At 35.6% G+C, this 18,653-nt stretch overlaps 3 protein-coding genes across 3 annotated transcripts; all 3 read right to left on the bottom strand.

The window, feature by feature from the left end:
* Positions 1-10,210: 10,210 nt before the first annotated feature.
* LOC112749493 (D-2-hydroxyglutarate dehydrogenase, mitochondrial) lies at positions 10,211-15,769 on the bottom strand. Its single transcript, XM_025797754.3, has 15 exons — positions 15,553-15,769; positions 15,137-15,468; positions 14,950-15,051; positions 14,795-14,842; positions 14,391-14,461; positions 13,900-14,018; positions 13,643-13,738; positions 13,458-13,567; positions 12,750-12,830; positions 12,493-12,593; positions 11,810-11,918; positions 11,029-11,134; positions 10,781-10,866; positions 10,567-10,692; positions 10,211-10,477 (listed from the first exon to the last, which is right to left on the bottom strand). Exons 1-15 carry the CDS (start codon positions 15,644-15,646, stop codon positions 10,388-10,390), a joined length of 1,671 nt encoding a protein of 556 aa, XP_025653539.1. The 5' UTR covers positions 15,647-15,769; the 3' UTR covers positions 10,211-10,387.
* Positions 15,770-16,024: 255 nt separating this feature from the next.
* On the bottom strand, positions 16,025-16,912 carry LOC140179115 (uncharacterized). Its single transcript, XM_072217736.1, has one exon. The coding sequence runs from the start codon at positions 16,910-16,912 to the stop codon at positions 16,025-16,027; it is 888 nt and encodes a 295-aa protein (XP_072073837.1).
* Positions 16,913-16,984: 72 nt separating this feature from the next.
* On the bottom strand, positions 16,985-18,595 carry LOC140179114 (uncharacterized). The gene is made up of 3 exons (XM_072217735.1): positions 18,403-18,595; positions 17,489-17,690; positions 16,985-17,417 (listed from the first exon to the last, which is right to left on the bottom strand). Exons 1-3 carry the CDS (start codon positions 18,593-18,595, stop codon positions 16,985-16,987), a joined length of 828 nt encoding a protein of 275 aa, XP_072073836.1.
* Between the last annotated feature and the right edge of the window lie 58 nt (positions 18,596-18,653).

Below are 18,653 nucleotides of genomic sequence, written 5' to 3'. Positions count from 1 at the left end.
ACCATTCATTTTTTATTCTCACATTCCATTACTGACAACCACAATATTATTTAATTTTCTAACAATTATAACTAGAAAAAATTAAAAAAATACAAAAAAAAAACATTCTACAAAAAATTTTATTAATAATCTGATTTACATTTTATAATTTTTTTCTAAATACTAATTTTCACTTCACTTCCTAACACTAACAAATATATTAAAAACAATAAAACAAATTTAAAAAAAAATGAGTTTGTTTGTCAACATAACATCATTCTAACTACATTTTCAGATTCTATGTAACAATTATAACTAGAAAAAAAATAAAAAAAATAACGTTCTATAAATAATTTTATTAATATACCGGTTTACATTTTATAATTAATTTTCTAAATACTAATTCTCACTTCACTTCCTAACACTAATAAATATATTAAAAATAATTAAACAAACTTAAAAAAAAAAAACTATGTCTGTTTTACATAAATTCTAACTACATTTTCAGATTCTATGTAACAACAATAATAAAAATTCAGACCATAACAATAATAATTTTAAATAATAAATAATAAAAAAAATTCAGGAAAAAATAAAAAAAAATTAAAAAATACTTCTAACCATTCTATGTATATTTCTAAGCTCAGATCCTAACAACAATAAGAACAACTAAATTGTAACAACAATATTTATAATTATAAAAATTTAACAAAATATTAAATAAACTTACATAATCAGAATGGTTGAGATAGTGTCTAATATGAAGCTCAGGGCGATCAACATCTTTGGTTTTATATTTTTTCGGCATTTTCTTTAATTTTTCACCAAACACAACCATTACCAGCAGAAGAATGAAGAAGAAGAATGGAGTTTGGAGGTTGAGAGTGAAGGCTAAAAGTGAGATATCGGATGGTGAGAGTCCTACTCCATGCACTATGTTGGGGGCACCGTTTGGGGAGTGAGGGTTGCACGACGAGTGTCCAGAGAGGCACAAAACGGACCATCCGTGTTGTGAGCTACATGTCGCAGGGTCCAAGTTGTTGGCCAGCTGCATATCGTACGGTACGAGTTCCTTCAACCTTCACCCATGGTCCGATTTTCCTGTAAACTGACACCACCCCTTTGTGCAGCACCCCTCCTTCCCATAACGTGGTTCAACCCCAGCCTTCCATCTATATAGAAATTAAAAAGCGACTTTCGGATTAGTTAAATTAAAAATTAGAAATAAAAACAAAGGTTTTTGGAACCAAATAAAATCCTAATTTGTTTTGAATGCTCTGGTAACCGAAAGTATAAATAGATTTGACACTGATTAATTCATAAATATATATTAGAATATATTCTCATATTTAGCCATAGCCCAATTAAAGGCCCCAGCTACATTGGGTTAATTCTTTTTAATAATAAAAAAAATTGTGTGTAATTCAGTTTAATTGATGTGTTTTTTTATATAGATTTTATTTATTTATTAAAAAAAATCGGACCCTCAGATTTTAAAATTGAGAGTGAGCTTTTCATAGTATATAAATCGAAAGGTCCAATTTGTGATAATTTTTTTTTTTTGTAAAGTAAATCGAAGAGTCTAATTTGCATATTTTAATAAATTTTAAAGTACAAATCTGATTCAGATTTATATACTTAAAATATTTTAAAATAAAAAAAATCAAATATGACTTTTAAATTTGTAAATTTCTTTTAAAAAAATAAAACCCACAAATTTGACCCTTAAATGTGTGATATTCATACAAAAAAAAATACCAAATATTCAAATTAGTAAAAAGCACCCGCTGAACTCCAACACAAAAGATAAACAACGACCATACTGTATATTCTCCTTAGAGTGTGAGCATGTTTCAATGGTCACTCTCAAGTCTCAACTTAAGCATAAACACAAGCCTTATTATATAACTCATCCAACAAGAATGAAATCGAACGTTGCTAAAATAAATAAAAATTAGGATATTGGTGAAGCCACCTAGTTAGTAGTTAATTAGTGTCTTATATTGCAATTTGTATAAAGTTTTTGCCTTTTTGGTAAGTGATTAATACATGACAACTGATGTGGCCTAAGGTAGTGTAGTAAAAAAATTGGGGTAATTTGTTGGTGTTAATAAAATACTAAACCCACTACTATATTTTTATTTTTTTGGAAAGAAATAGCTCAACACACATGTAGAGCAAGAAAGACAAAACAAACCATAACAGTCGTATAACTCCTATGTCATTTTCGGCATTATCATCAACAACATGAGTTATTTATAACACCATTCTGTGGCATATGAAAAGGATTGATCCACGCACTCTCTAATCCCTGTTATCTTGTTGTTAAAAATGACATCATTTCTGCGTAACCATATAGTCCATATCACTGAGAAGAAACCAACTAGCCAATACTTGCGTACCTCTTTTTTCATTGTCACAAATCTCCAACTCTCAAATTGCTCTCTCACAGTACCGGGGATAATCCACTCCTGTCCAAACGCCGAGATCCAAGCACACCACACCTGCCAAGAGTACTCACAGGTAATAAACAGATGTTGTATATTTTCAGCATCTTTCTTACATAACATGCACATAGTATCATTCTATTGTAGGATTTTCAGTCTACTAAGCCGATCCTTTGTATTGACTCGGCCTACCAAAACAAACCAGGAGAACAATTCCACTCGTGGCGGAACTAGGCCTTTCCAAATTTCTTTTGTGAACCTGTAGCTCAAAAGCTCCTCATCCATAGTCTCTTCCTGCAAAACCTGCACAAATGAATTAGTTGAATAAACGCCTTCCTTGTTAAATTTCCACACCATTCTATCTTGCACATCTGCTATCAATCTAACAGATTGCAGGACATGCAGCAACTGGTTCAGTACATTTGTCTCCCATTATTGTAGTTCCTTCTCCATTGGAAGTGCCACACCCACTCTATCCCATCATAGAACCCACAATTCCCAATAACTGATCCTTTTTGGTTTGAAATCAAGAAGAGTCTCGGAAAGTTATCTTTCAGCTTTCCCACTTAGAGCCATGTATCCTCCCAAAATCGGGTGGATCTACCATCTCCTACTTCCATAGCAAGCCCATCAATCATCTTCTGCCTGACATGTTGCTCCTTTATTTGTAATTGACATATATCTCTCCACGATCCCCCTCTTCGGTAATATTTGAGTTGACAACAAGTGATTTGGGTTCAAGCTATTGCAAGAGCATACAATCCTCTTCCATAGGGGACAATCCTCCTTAGAGAACCGCCACCACCATTTAAACAATAATGTCGTATTTCGGACCACCGCATCACCTACCCCCAACCCTCCTAGCTTCTTCGGTGCCTGGATCATCTCCCATTTCACTGGTGCCATACCAGGTCGTCCATCATCCTTTACCAAAAAGAATTTCCTCTACAAAGAGATAATTTTCCGTGCAAACGCATTCGGCATCTTGTACAAACTCAGGTAATAAATAGGCAGGCTGTTGATAACTGACTTGATGAGTACTAGCTTTCCGACCTTGCTAAGAACCTTTGCTTTCCACAAGCTGAGTTTCTCTTCCACCTTATCCATCACCGGCTTCCAAGTTTTTACCAACCGTGGATTTGCTCCTAGGCTAATGCCCAAGTACCGCACCGACAGAGCTGCCTCCTGACAACCTAGTAGCTGACACATCTGGTTGACCCACTCCTGGCTGCAGTTCGCTGATATCAAGTTAGACTTCTCGAAATTGATGCTCAACCCAGACATCATTTCAAAACATCTCAGAAGCCTCTTATAGTTTCTCACAGTCTCCTCCTCCGGCGGACAGAATAAAATAGTGTCATCAGTAAATTGTAAGTGTGATAGCTCTATTTTATCCCTACCGACTAACAGAAGAAATATCCGACTGTTTCTAACCGCCTCCTCAATCATCCTGTTCAGCACATCCACCACCAGTACAAACAAAAATGGCGATAAAAGGTCTCATTGACGTAAACCCCTCTCCATTTTGAATGGTTTCGACGGTGAACCATTAATTAGAATAGATATAGATGCTGATGTAACACACCCCCTCACCCACGCCCTCCATGTTCTTCCGAAGCCCATCTTCTCAAGCACAGTATCAACAAAGCTCCATTTAACTCTGTCATAGGCTTTTTGGAAGTCCAGTTTAATAATCACTGAGGCCTTCTTCTTCAGTTTTAACCATTGCACAGTTTCACATGCTATTAAAGCTCCATCATGTATCTTTCTCCCCTTCACAAAAGCACTTTGTGATTCCCCAACTAAGCCTGGCATAACACTCCTCATTCTTCGTGTCAATATTTTAGAAATAACTTTATAGACACATCCAACCATGCTGATAGGTCTAAGGTCTTTTATCTCTTTTGCCCCAATGAATTTCGGAGCCAAAGCTACCCAAGTAACATTAGCGTCTGCGGGCAATCTTGCAGTCTCAAAAAAGTTCATCACAGCTGCAGTAAACTCCGTGCCAATCTCATCCCAACACTTTTTTATAAAATTTATGTTGTATCCATCACTCGCTAGAGCCTTAGAAGATTCACAGTCCCATACTGCCTCTTTCACTTCCTCTACTGATGGTAGTGCCTCTAAGGTTTCTGCTTCCTCCCTCTCTAGACGGTTAACCAATCCATCCCTAAAGGTCACCCTTGGGGACGTTTCCTGGTGGTACAAACGTTTATAAAATTCCCGGATCACAATCTTGATCCTTGCTTGATTCCTCACTAGCTTCCCATTAATCCGGTTATTCCTTCTCCTCGCCGAAGCAATATTATGGAAGTACCTTGTCTTTCTATCCATCTCAGTGACATATCTAGATCTTGACATTTGCTTCTAGTGCATATCCTGCCTTATATACCACTTCTCACAGCACCTCACTAAAGCCCTTCTCCTTGCCTCTGTTGTACCATCGTACTATCCACTACTAACCATATCATCCACCTTACGTATTTCTTCCTCAAACCTCTTTATCCGCTCAGTCACATCCCCAAAATGCTGCTTATGCCATAAACGTAAAGGTTCTGATAGTGCTTTCATCTTTTCTAGGAATTGCACGTCTCCTAGTTCCCTCCATTCTTCCTTCACCATTCTCAAGAACCCTTCATGCGTGAACCACGAATCCAGGCTACGGAACGGTCTTGGACCATCAAATCTTCTGAAGTCTTGCATGATCAAAGGGCAATGATCCGATAAACCTCTAGGCCCACTTCTTAGACGCATCTCTGGGTACATATCAAGCCACCCTAAAGAAACTAAGCTCCTATCAATACGACTGCACGACTGTCCCCTAAACCATATATACTTACAATCATTAAGTTCCAAGTCAACCAACTCCATATCATTTATCCATGTTCTAAACTCTGTCGCAGACGCTGGTAATGTGGTTGCTCCTTTCCTTTCCTTTCCTTCAAAAGCAAAATTTCATTAAAGTCTCCCAAAAAACAGAACGGCACCTGACACAATCCTGCAATATAACTCAACTCTTCCCACATGGAGATTTTCTCAGCTCTCTCATGCAGTCTGTACACCAAACAGATAGCACAATGAAAGTTATCTTTTACCACAACCCTTTCTAAACACAACCATCTATCCCCTTTATAACAATTATACACTTTAAAGGCCGGTTCATTCCATATTAACAACAGTCCTCCAGAAGACCCAATCGAGCCTACAAACTCCCAACATGCTCTGTCACTTCCCCAGATACGAACAACATCAAATTTAGTCATGACCTCCTTCTTTGTTTCTACCAGACCCAACATTTCCAGCCTAAATTTATTTTTAAAATTCTTTAGCATACTAACTTTTGCAGCACCTCCCAACCCCCTTATATTCGAAGAACTAAAAATCATTTAACCAAAATATTACACACCTATTTACGGTTTTTTGGCCGGCTTCGTTGAGCTTTTTCTTTCTGCTTAGCCTGTCTTCGTTTCATTGCAATTACTTCGTTTTGCTCCTGCAAGATCACCATAATATCATCCTCATCACTGCACTGAGCACCTGATTCTACAGCTAATTTCCAAGCTTCTTTTTTCTCAGCCATCTCTTCTTCCCAAGTCAGCTTCTATTCTTCACTGCCTAGTTTCCTACCACGCTCCGAGTCATTCCCCATCTCTAAACCTGATTCTACGTCATTCTCATGTTCTTCCTCACGTCCTTTACCCTTATTTTGAGCAGATACATCCATCAAGAATTCCCCTTCCTCCAGTCCCAATCCTAACTCTCTTCTTGAATACCGTTTGGCCTTTGGATCATTGCAACTTCTGAGTACTCCATCAGCATTTCCCTGGCCCACGTTTCCTGCAATCCGCATCCTTAGAGCTTCTTCAGTTTCTGCATTCATGGACGCCTACGTCCTCTTCTGTCTTCGTTCACTCGTCTCATTGGCGGCCTTCTCGACAGTGCTCCTCCCTTCATCAGCCTGCTTACATACCGCCTCCCGTGCACTAACCGCCAGGTCGCTTCACAGCCCACAGCCGCCAGCCACACAGATTCGCGAGTCTCCCTCTACGCCACCCATGCGGCCAGGCTCGATGCGCGCAGCCGCTTGCTTCCGCCCTTGCTTGGTCGGCCTTGCGCATAGCTCCCTCGCCTCCGACGCGTTCTGTTAACAGACCCCCTCTCCCATGTTCCGCGTCCCAGCATGTTCCTCACCCAAGGCTGGAGGCGCCATGCTCACCCTAGGCCGATTCAGGGTATCCAGTTCCTGCTGGATCAGCGTTGTGCCTGGGTCAGACCCAGCCTGGTTAGAGCGTCCAGCCGCTGTCTAAGACCCTTGGTCCCTCTCCATCAGCTCACCATCTTGCCTCATAATAATTCTATTGGGCATGTTGACTTCCAGCCCATTTTACTTCCTTGTACAATCATATATTTGGCACTCATATCCTTCATAATTATTTGAGACCGTTTCCTCCGAGTCAATCTCGTTGATTTCATACGATCCCTATGAATCCGCCAAACCTTTTAATGCCGCATGATTACCGTTCCCCTGTGAAGGATTTGAATTTTTGTGATTCCATTCGTTTAAAATGAGACATGAATTTACCACCCTGTCCCTCTCCTGTTCGTCGTTCCTATGGTCAACCTTCGTCTGCACTACCGCCTAATCCCAACCAACCGCCATCGGTTCACACTGCATCTCTTTTCCGTTTGTCATGTGGCTGACTCCTGCCTCCTCCTTTCTTTTTCGAAAGCACTCCTCCTGATACACTTCTCCACCCACTTCTCTTACAAGGACGTCAAATCCACTTGTACCTATTGTAACGTGGATCCATTTGTTAATCATATCAAAAGTGCATGTATCAATAAGGACTCTACCCACACTGAACGAATTACACGATTCCGTCAGTTTATCACATTCCACCACTTTGCCCCATTGCTCTCCTATTCTATGAAAAGTGTTCCTTGACCATGCATGTACTAGGACTCCATAACATTCCAGCTAAACCCTTCTAGACTCGCTTTTCTCAGTCTCATCCCATCTCCAGACCATATAAAATAATTTTAATAATTTGTTCATTCTAAATGGGTAAGCTTCTTTAGCACTAAGCACCGTATCAAACGTTATCATTGCTTTATATGCCCCCAACTCCCTTACCTGTGTTACACCTGGCCAGTCCCTATGGATCTTTTGTTGTAGTGAATTAAAATCAATCGCCGTCTTCGTGCCTCCGACAATACTTCTCTGTAGCCAGACGATATTTTCACTTGCTATTGGCACTTCTAACTTCTTTGTCCATCCATTACTACTTGGATCTTTGACGGGTGTATCTGACAGCTGCCTCTCCACTTTTTCTTCAGCCGCTCCTACCTCCTGTGCCAAGTGCATCGCAGCCTCCAGCATCGCACCCACTACTATATGTTATTAATTTTGTTTACTGTTTATTCAGGAAAATAAATATTAATCATTATCCAGTTGAAAATCAAATAGAGGCATCTATCTAAATATTTTATATTTTGCATTGGCAGCACAAAATATTCTTTTCTTTTATTTATGTTTTTCCATTGCAATTTACAGCAAAGTAGAGTAGTCTATTAGGCTACGTTTGGAAGGAAAATTAAAATTAAGAAATAAAAAGTCAAAAATTAAAGACAAATATTTAACTAAATTTATGTATTGTATTTGGTTTAAGGTGTACAAAATTGAGAGAAGTTCTAATTTATTTTTAAAGAGGGATATAATTAGAATTTGAAAAGTTGAATAAGAGCATTTTCGAAAAGAAATATTAAAGTTTTAGTTCTCACTCCAAAAAATTTCAATTGTCTATGTCCTCACTTTCTAAAAGTACCGGAAGAGACTAAAATTTTGTGTTTCGATTTTAATTTCAATCTTTGACCACCAACATGATATTGAATCCCAATTTTTTAATCTTAAATTTTGCAAACAAACACATCATCCTTACATAACAGACAAAAGTGTGGCGCCAAATTTGGAAGCATTGAAAAGGCAACATTGTAGTCCATAATTTCATATCTTCACCCTTTTAATTTCTTCCAAATTAAACCATTGGTAGGAAGCTGGGGAAATTCATATCAAAAGAGATCTCTATAGATAGTGATGTTCATCATGAGATTTGAATAGGAGGAGTGATCCAATAATGGTAGGTCATGTATAGATTTGTTGATGAGTAACCACAACCACAAGTATTTCACGCATGAACCACACGCTCTCTTATCATTCATTCATCGTCAAAAGTTCAAACTAGACCTCGGCTATGGAGATTGTGAATATATGATAATTCAGTCAAGTTGTCAAGTGAAATAATATCCCAAAACATACAGCTAGCTACACAATCATTAGGATTAGAATAAAAATCACCAAACTTTTTTTTTTCTAAAGTAACAACAAGTAATTGAAATTAAATTATTGGAACTTTTCATTAAATAAATGCAAGTACATTCAGACACACAAGAGTTTCACGAGAAAGCTGAATTTAACTTGAGCGAAACTTAATTTAAGAAAAGTGACAAATCAAAGAAGAAAAGTAAAAGTGGTCTGGTTATTATATACAAAAGCGTTCTTTTTATTCTAACCCACCAATATAAATCCAAAACTATTAGAATCTCAAATTTGTCGGTCTTGAAAATAATATAGTTCAAGACTTTCAGGCTCAAGCTGAGTTGACCTGTTGACCAAAATATACATATAAAAAAAGAAGAAGAAAAAACTGTGTTGACCTGCTATAGAAATAAAGCTCTCACTTCTAGGGCTAAGTTTCTTATTATTTACCAAATTCAAAACTGAAATATTACTTAAACCAATCAATATAAAATTGTATAGGTTTACTAATGAAAATATAGCATCAATGAATTGCATAAGGCAGGGTGAGTTTTGAATAAAGTAGAAAGTAGCCTCTATTTCTTCTTATCTGTTCCCTGGAGCAAAAAACTGACCAAACAACAAATCAATGAAGTGGTAATAAGAAAACTGGGACACCAGTGACACCACCCCATTTTTTCAATGAAAAAGAACTAACACTAGTAATTTATTTATTTTACTTTCTCACTATCTATCATATGTGGATTGAGCACTAATAATAAAAAGTTAGTAATGACTTTAACATTTTGAATTTGGCTTATTTCTAAGGCAATTAAGGGTAGAAGATAAGCATATATTCTAGGCGTGTTTAGTGGAAAGCTCGTATCTACATTTGTTCATAGGGAAATTAAAGGCGAAACACCGCATGAAAGTCTCAATGTTGAAAACTAAGTAATTAATGGTCTGCCCTATGTTATGGACTTGTGGCTTCTAGAACATGCTGTTGGAGGAGAAAAGATAGTAATGCAATAGAAAAGAAAATTTTCTTTATAAAAAAAACTTAATTAGATGATAGGTTGGAATAAAAGGTATATACTCATCTTTGTTCTCACCTTTATTTAATTATCTTTTCTTTGACCGAACACACTAACAAATCTCAAGCTTAACCAAAAGGTCTCTAATTCTCTATATAAAGTAATGCATGAAGCAATGAATCTAGTCTTAAACCCTAAATCTCAAAACACTCTAAAACTAAAAGTGATTCCCTTCGCATTAACTTGCTCCCGTTCTTTTTCCATGAGATTTATAGCAAAGTGCTTTTCTTGCTCTTAATAAATTCTTCTATACCTCACCTTAGAATGAAAGGTTCCACATTTATACTAGGAGGAAAGACTTTGCACAAAATATTCCCGAAACAGCCAATTAAGGACTCACAATTGACCTAAAAAAAAAAAATTCAATTATTTAATCATTATGCTAATCCTAGTTTCATGTTCTATCAAATTCATGGACCATAAATTTATTTAGTATAGTAGTATTATTTATTATTTACAGTGCAGCAGTGTTGTTGAGTCAAATATGAGGAGACAGCTCCACTGTACTTGCATCATCTCAATTTAAAGAAGTCAAATATGAAAACAAGATTAAGTTACACATGTAAGACTCATGAAATGGAAGAACAAGGAAGAACTTTATATGGGTTGAGTATGTGATTGGGGTCCAACAATTTCTTGATTGAAGTCATCACTTTCACCTGTCCAATAGTTAAGACAAGACATTCAATGCACAGTTAAGTTTACATTCTCAAATAGAAAACACAAGTAGATGCAATACAATACATACAGTTTCTGGTGACTTGCTGTAGAAAATCTTGTTAGCTTTCATTAGTCCAAGGCCATGCTCAGCACTGATACTACCATGATGCTTAGATGTCCATTCATATACAAAAGGCTCAATTTGTGATAAAATCTGCAAAGTTTTAATATTTTGATTATTCATCTAAATTGAAGACAAGGACTTCATAACCAAATAGTTCATTTGTGTTTGATCTTGCTACCTTATCATCATACTGAGGGGTAGAGACATTTAAATGCAAATTACCATCTCCAAGGTGACCATATCCAACTACATTTGCATCATTACCTACAATTCGGATTATTTTAAGACGGTAATAACAGCTGATAACATACTCTGTTTGTGTAAAATCTTTAATTATAAATACGGATTCTTAGGAAAAAAATCTAGGAAAATAAAAATAAACATGCTTGTGTAATCCATTTACTCTGCTGATTTATACTCTCTTACCTAATCTTGAGCGCATTTCTTCAACAAGATTATACATCTTTTCAACAGGTATCGATAAATCATACTTGTAAACTGCTCCTGCTCGCATCAGTGCCTCTGGTATTCCCTGGGATGTTAAACTGAAATTTCATCTACCGACGACAAACCCTTGCTAAATAAGCATAAGAAAGTAGTTCTTTTGACCAAAATTTAATTTCCATTTTTTCCCCTTAAATAATAATAGTAATAATAAAAGCAAATGATTTAGTTTCCACAGCATTATAGCCAATAATAGTAAAAGAAGCAACTAAGGGGCCATGCTGGAAAGCATCCACATGGGCTAAGAATCAACTGGTGAAATCAGAATAAACACTAGCAACTTAGCCAATGAAAAACAAAGGAATAAAGACAAGCAATTTAGAAGGAAGCCCATACCATTTAAAAGAGTAAAAGTGTAAAAGCATCTGGAAAGTTTGAACTGAAATATGCTCTAACAATATGAAGGAGCCAATAGATGGTTTTTGTAGGAATGCAAGTGGATAAGTGGACAGGCACATATATAATCTCACAATAGTGACTCTATTATATGAAATCGGTATACAAATTCGAAACGCAAGTTGTATAGCTGACCTAAAAAATACAATTCAAAAGAGGTAAAAGCACTGCCACAAAAGTTTGTAAAACAAGCTCATAGAATAACATCAATAAGAAGAAAAGCTATGCACGACTATACAATTTATCATTAATTTTGAACAGCATAATCTATTCCACCAAAATGGAAAATCATGGAGTGAGAAATGACCTCACGCAGAAGCCAAAAAGATGATGCTTGGTTTATGTCCTGTGCAAGAGCACCATCAGATATCAATTCATTTTCCATGGAGCCAAGTAGGAATGCTTCAAGCTTCTGTCTGGAAATATAAAAAATTCAAATTCAAAATAAAACTGAAACATACATCAAACGTGGATGATTAAAACATAGACTACACACTTAGAATTTACATCTAAACCAAACAGACATATTAAGTAATAAAATAAATAAAATAAAATAAAATGTTAAGAAACATGGCGAAACACATTCAGAGGTTAATGGATAGAACTCTTTATTAGGATAACACAAGGATGTTAAGCTGACAATAGGACATTTAAAATATATCTCCTTTGGTTAGTCACTCAATTAACCCTGCATTTCACTATATATATATATATATATATATATATATATAGAGAGAGAGAGAGAGAGAGAGAGAGATAGAATTCATTAGGTTGATCAGCAGAAGCCTGAGATGAGAAGGAAGAAAAATTCAGCATTAAAAAGATACACTAACATTGCAAATTGAATGAATTCCGTTGAGGAATGGATTACCTACATTACAATTTTTAAAGAGGCTTTTTATAGATGAAAATTCAGAACAAAGGATGCCAATATAATTTATTCTACTAATATAAGCAAAACTAATCAAAATAATTGGGTGAGAAATTCACTTGTCTGAGGATTCATCACTGCCAGTTGTCTCAATTAGCACATAAAAGTTATGCAGTGACGTAGGTAATGGATTGCGAGCACCTTCCAAATGATTTAAAACCTGTTAGAAACCAAATCAAATCAGCACGACTAGGATCCAACAAACAGAGGCAATCACTAAGTCCTAATAATTTTCTCAGAAGTAGGACAGCTATAATGCATTTATTAATAGCAAATTAGCAATCAACATAGACAGTCACAAATCTATAAAGATTACCAAATTCATAGCATTGCTATCTAAGAATTCGAATGCTGACAAAATCTCCCCAAGTTTCCTCCTTGCTTCCTGTAGCAGTTTCTGAAATGCAAAAAGAACCAGAAATAATCTGGTCAGATGTATGCCTGTTTCAAACTCACACAAAAGGGAAGCATATATAATATATATATATAAAATCAACTGAAAGAGTCTACTAGTCACCAAAATTCATACAAACATCAGATAATAGTTAGCAGTATATATGAGTTAAAAAAAATGAATACAATAGGTAAACTTATTCAAGAATTTCACCTAATTGGTAACATTAAGCTTATACAGAACAGTTTGTCAATGGAGACCTACTTTTCTCTTGCCTATATCAAGGCACACAAAACAAAGCAATTCATGATTTCAGATTCAGGACCCTTCATCTTCATTATAAAATTCTATCTTACAAAAGAAGAAATTCATTAAGAACATGAGAAGAAAATTATAATGAATTTCGACAAGCTTCCTCAATGAAAAAGGTAAAAAAGATAAAGAATAATGAACAAAAATCAGAGCCTCACAATTCCTGAATATAAAATTGCCAATTTCAAAAAAGGGCAATCAATTAAGGTAACCGCATGGGATAACATAATCTATGAATGCAAAAACAAGAACAAAACAATGATAAGTTAAAAAATTCAGTAAGAAAAATAAATTTAAAAATAAGAACATTGATCATGCCTGGCAACTGCTATAATCCTTGCAAGCAAGAAAAGCCACATTTACTGAAGATAATTTTGGTGGGGTAAGTATCGAAACCTTAGTAACAATTCCCAAGGAACCTTCACTTCCTACATCATTTGTAAGTTAAGTTACAAATACATCTATCATTAGGTTCCAGACTTGCATAATTGTTAACTAGATACCTATAAATAGATGTTTCAAATCATATCCAGTATTATCTTTGCGCAATGTCTTAAGCATGTCAAGTACAGTACCGTCTGCTAGAACAGCTTCAATACCTGCTAGGCAGTAAAAATCATTGGTGGTTTCACCTTTCAACTGAACTCCATTTATTCATCCAGATTTATACATTGACTTTGGAAGTATAAAACTCAAATAACATGCAACGATGAACATTTTTGAATAGTGGAGTTTAACAGGTTACAAGTATTCCTTTTACCAAGTACATTTCCATGAAGGGATCCATATCGAAGAAGACGCAACCCGCCAGCATTAGTTGAAACATTTCCACCTATCTGGCAACTCCCTTTTGCACCTAAGTCTAGTGGCATAATAAATCTGAATGAAAAGTGTACACCACTTAAATACAGAAAGCATATGTCAAGGTTATAAGCTAATAACTCAAATAGGCAGAGAGGGGAATCAATCATCTAAACTTTCAAGACCTAGGCTGTGACACTGCATTTGCACAACATTGAGATTGGAGAACTCCACTAATAGCATAATTTTGTCAAGCAAACACCCAAAACTAAATTTAGAAATATTAATGTAAAATATTGAATCAAGATAACATATTTGGTTAAATTCTTCATGAAAGAGGAGCCAACATAAGTGTCTAAATAATATTAATAAAAAAAAAAAAACAAAGACTGCTATGAAATTAATATATAAGTTACAAATGACAGTGACTTTATGCATGAAAACTATTACCCTTCATTGTCCAGGAATGATATTATATTTTCCAATATGCACCCTGCTTCACATACCAATATACCGCTAACCTGAAACATGCATTGGCAAAAACCTCAGGTTAAGTATTCAAATCCGTAACTTGGGTTTTCAAAATCTTTTCACAAGAAATAACTTTGCAGCAATCTATCTGCAGCATTCATTATGGAGTTTTCTGAACACGTAATAAGCTATCCCAATATAAAACCATAAACTGAAGTTTCATCTTGGTAGGAAGCGAATAGATATAAGAAAGACAGCCTGATTTTCTTTTTTAATGCTGAAATGCCCGCAAAACTAGTGAGAAAAAGGCACATTGATAAACATATACAAACAGAAGAAGGGAACTCATAGCCTATATGTCTCCCAAGAAATAAATGGTCTACCTTGTCGAAGGATATGATTTTACTCATAGCACTAAGACTGACAACAACCTGCAGCAATAGATTATAGGAAAAAGTTGTCAGTGTACTAAGTACGATGAGCCCCATCATTCTTTCAAGGGAAAAAAGAATAACATGCTTAATGAACTCCATCATACTTCATCAAAAACAGGTACACTTCCACCTACAAGACCAGTGTTACCACCTTGGGGAACGACAGCCAGACATCTGAAGTTACAGTATTTAAGAATCTCAGAAACCTGCAGAAGCAAATACACATAGCCATGACAATTTGGATATGCTTCAATGAACCAAAGTAATTGTTGATTCTATTAAAAGAAGAACCTGGTCAGTGGTGCGTGGCTGTAGAAGGAGCTTACTGGAGCCTTTGTATTTACGCATCCAATCAGTGTTTGCAGTGATGAGCTTTTCATCATCCTGAATGACATTCTTGGCACCCAATATCCCCTCAAAGTATCTAACATCTTCATCATTCAACTTTGAGAATTTGGGGTTCCTCTGAACCAACACAGAAGCTGAACCATAACATCTACTCTGAATATTAACACCCCATTGCCTAGTTTTCAGGGAACTTGCTAACGGGCTGAAAAAGGACACAATTTTATGCTCCCCGTGAACATTGTTGCGCTGTAGCTGCTTCCAGCATGCATCAATTCCTGTCCCCGAGTAAAAACAGAGCACCGTTAAAAAAACAAAAGCGATTGAAAACGGGAGAATTATATATGAATGAGAAATGTGACCAGAAGGAGAAGAGGAGAGTGGTGGGTGTGGGTGGCCTTGACGATTGATTAAGGTAACAAGGCGAAGTGTGGCTCTGCAGTTCCGATTTACCATCTTGGAACTTCAGCTTCTGTTGCAGATCGTTGTTATCAGCTAAACACGATTCATATCATGTGTATCAGTCTATGTAGGTGTACCGTGTACGTAATATTTTTAAACAATGATTGAAAAATAAATAAAAATCAATTTTTAAATTATTACTAGTATATGAATCCGTGGTCAGCACGAAAAAAATTATAAAAATAAAAAAAAATTATATCTTTGGATATTTTAAAAAAAACACAAAATAATTATTATGTTAAGAAATTTATAAAATTATTATCAAAATCAAAATTTAACTTAAAAATAGTAAATAATAATTATTTTACACTTTTTTAAAGTAAAATAATTATACATTGATATAGAATTTAAAATAAAATCAAAATGTTTATATTAGAATTCTATTTTTTTAAATACTTTTCTATAAACAATATTGATGGTTGAATTTGCAGACATTCCTACGTGATTCATAAGTAAAACTTTTAAACTTCTCTTACTCTTAACTCTTGAAAGTGCCACATATAGTTGGCTATGTGTAAAAACTAGTTTGGGCAAGTACAATCTAACATGAAATAAAGTTTGTCTCTGAGACTTATTAATTGTCATGGCAAACGATACTATTATGGAAGACTGTCTTTGTTGGAATCTAACTGGGACGGTTTCATTTGTTGGTACCATATTTATTCTTGAAGTCAAAGCAATATGACCAACATTGTTATCCGTTAAGACTTCACATTCTATGACATGATTTCCAAGCTTCCTAATTTGTAGCCTTGTACCATTACAAAGACCACTGGATTGGTCAATATTCCTCAGTAACATCACCGGATCACCAACCTTGAGTATTAATTTATGTGGAGGCAAAGTAGAGTAATTTATGCTATTCAGTAATTTAGGATCATAGAGATCTAGTTGACTCTCCATATTCCTTTTATCCATACAAATCGAATCCGAACTAAGATATAATTTTTTTCCTCCAGGAATGATAGTCATCAGATGGTTGTTGACCTCTTCAATGATGTCCAGCATGAGAGCCAGTATAGTTCTTGCTTTGAAAAAATCCTTTGAGGACATGTTATCTAAAATATTTGGATAAGAAAAATGAACCAACTCATCAAATGCCTGGTCCGAAGAAGGAGTAACAATATCTCCTTGACGACATATCTCAGATTCACCATCCATATTGTCACATGTTAGACCATCACAAACTTTCAATAACCACTCACCAAATTGCTCTGTCTCATCTTGATCTGAAGCAATCGTCCCTACAGAGAGTCTCATGTTTTTTGTTAGTTTGAGCACCTGACAAAACTTCCAAAGGTAAGACGAATTCACGGTTGAATGAACGATATCTTATCTTGATTCTCGTGAAATGATAGGAAGAATTTGTCTAAAGTCTCCACCTAGTACAACCACTTTTCCTACAAAGGGCAAATCTTTGTTATATGTTGGAGAAAACCTCATGATATCACCTAAGCATTTATCAAGCGCTTCATAACAGTACCTACTAACCATTGGAGCCTCATCCCAAATTATAAGTTTGGCTTTCAACAGCATCATTGCTTGAAGAGAACCAGGTTTGATGTTACATAAAGAATCCTCAGTTATATTCAGCGGTATTTTGAACCTTGAGTGTGCCATTCTTCCATTGGGAAGAAGTAAAGATGCAATACCACTTGAAGCAATGTTTAACACAATATCACCCCTTGAGCGAATCTCAGCAGACATAAGGTTCCAGAGAAATGTTTTTTCAGTACCCCCATAACCATACACAAAGAAAAAACCCCTTCATCATAATACACAACTGTAACAATTTTATCGAATGCATATTTCTGCTCAGGTGTTGCGATGGCTAACATGTTTGAGGCATTTTTCTTTAAATCATCCCTGTTAAAGTTTAGCTCTTCCCTGATAACCCTTTCGGTTAACAATGAACTATCAACTTCAATTGCTAAAGGCATAGGAGGATAGTATTTCAAGGTTTTACCATAAGAATGTAAGATCTTGTCTATATCCATTAAGCACAACTGATTAATCTCATCCTCTGACATGGTTAACTCTGCATATTATACGATACTGTAAAAATTCAATCAAACTAAAAATGATCAATAATGAAGAACTTTTATAATTACAATTATAAAAACCCACCCCTCATGTTCATCACGGTTCTCTTTCGATACAAAATATCATCTAAAAGTTCATGCCAACATCTATTCCAGACATGTTCTGGTCTTGAGATATTGTTGGATGTTAATAGAATAACAAATAACCTTCTAACATATGATCCTGAGGCCCACGAGCTTGCTTCCTTAATTGCATCCATGAATTCTCTGTCATCTTGCAAGAGTCCAAGGACGAAGCATGCATCTCTATACGTAGCATAAAGCCATAAATTGTTCCTCCTACTGTTCTTATATCTCAAAAATTCATACATCCTCTTTGAGTATTCAAAAGAAGTCGTTGGTAATATTCTTCGGTATTTACTGCAAAAAAATTGGTTAAAATCCCACTTTTAAATAGCTAAATGGATTAGGCTATGCGATTTCAATTATTATGTAGCTACACATCCGCATAAGATTAATTTTTCTAAAAAATATAGAACAATTCTAAAATTGTGTAATCTACAGATTATAACTGCTAAAAGTTATTTGAACATTTGTTTTCTAGTGTAGATAAATCGAATAAAATAGACGTGGGGTACATGCTGTTAAGATTTTAAATTTAAATCGTCAAATAAATAAGATCGAAATTGAATATAAACTCGTCATTACCTGCAGGTACATGAGTCAACCTTCCAATTGTGAAGCCTTGCTTTCGAGGAAACCACTTTGAAGCATCGTCCTTCCAAACAAACTTGGTTGGAAACTCAGCATAAGTCAGACCTCGAGCATAGGGATATGACATGTTCGCCGCCATCCATCCCAAAAACATAGACTTGAGATATTGCTCTTTCGACGATATCATTCACATTAGAAATTTCACTATAAACCACAGGTTGCTCATCCTCCAAATGGAATGGAAG

Source organism: Arachis hypogaea, chromosome 15, assembly GCF_003086295.3.
Source record: "Arachis hypogaea cultivar Tifrunner chromosome 15, arahy.Tifrunner.gnm2.J5K5, whole genome shotgun sequence".
In the NCBI taxonomy this organism is placed as follows: domain Eukaryota; kingdom Viridiplantae; phylum Streptophyta; class Magnoliopsida; order Fabales; family Fabaceae; genus Arachis; species Arachis hypogaea.
Note: the sequence above shows the minus strand (reverse complement) of the source record. Positions and strands in the feature narration are given on the sequence as shown.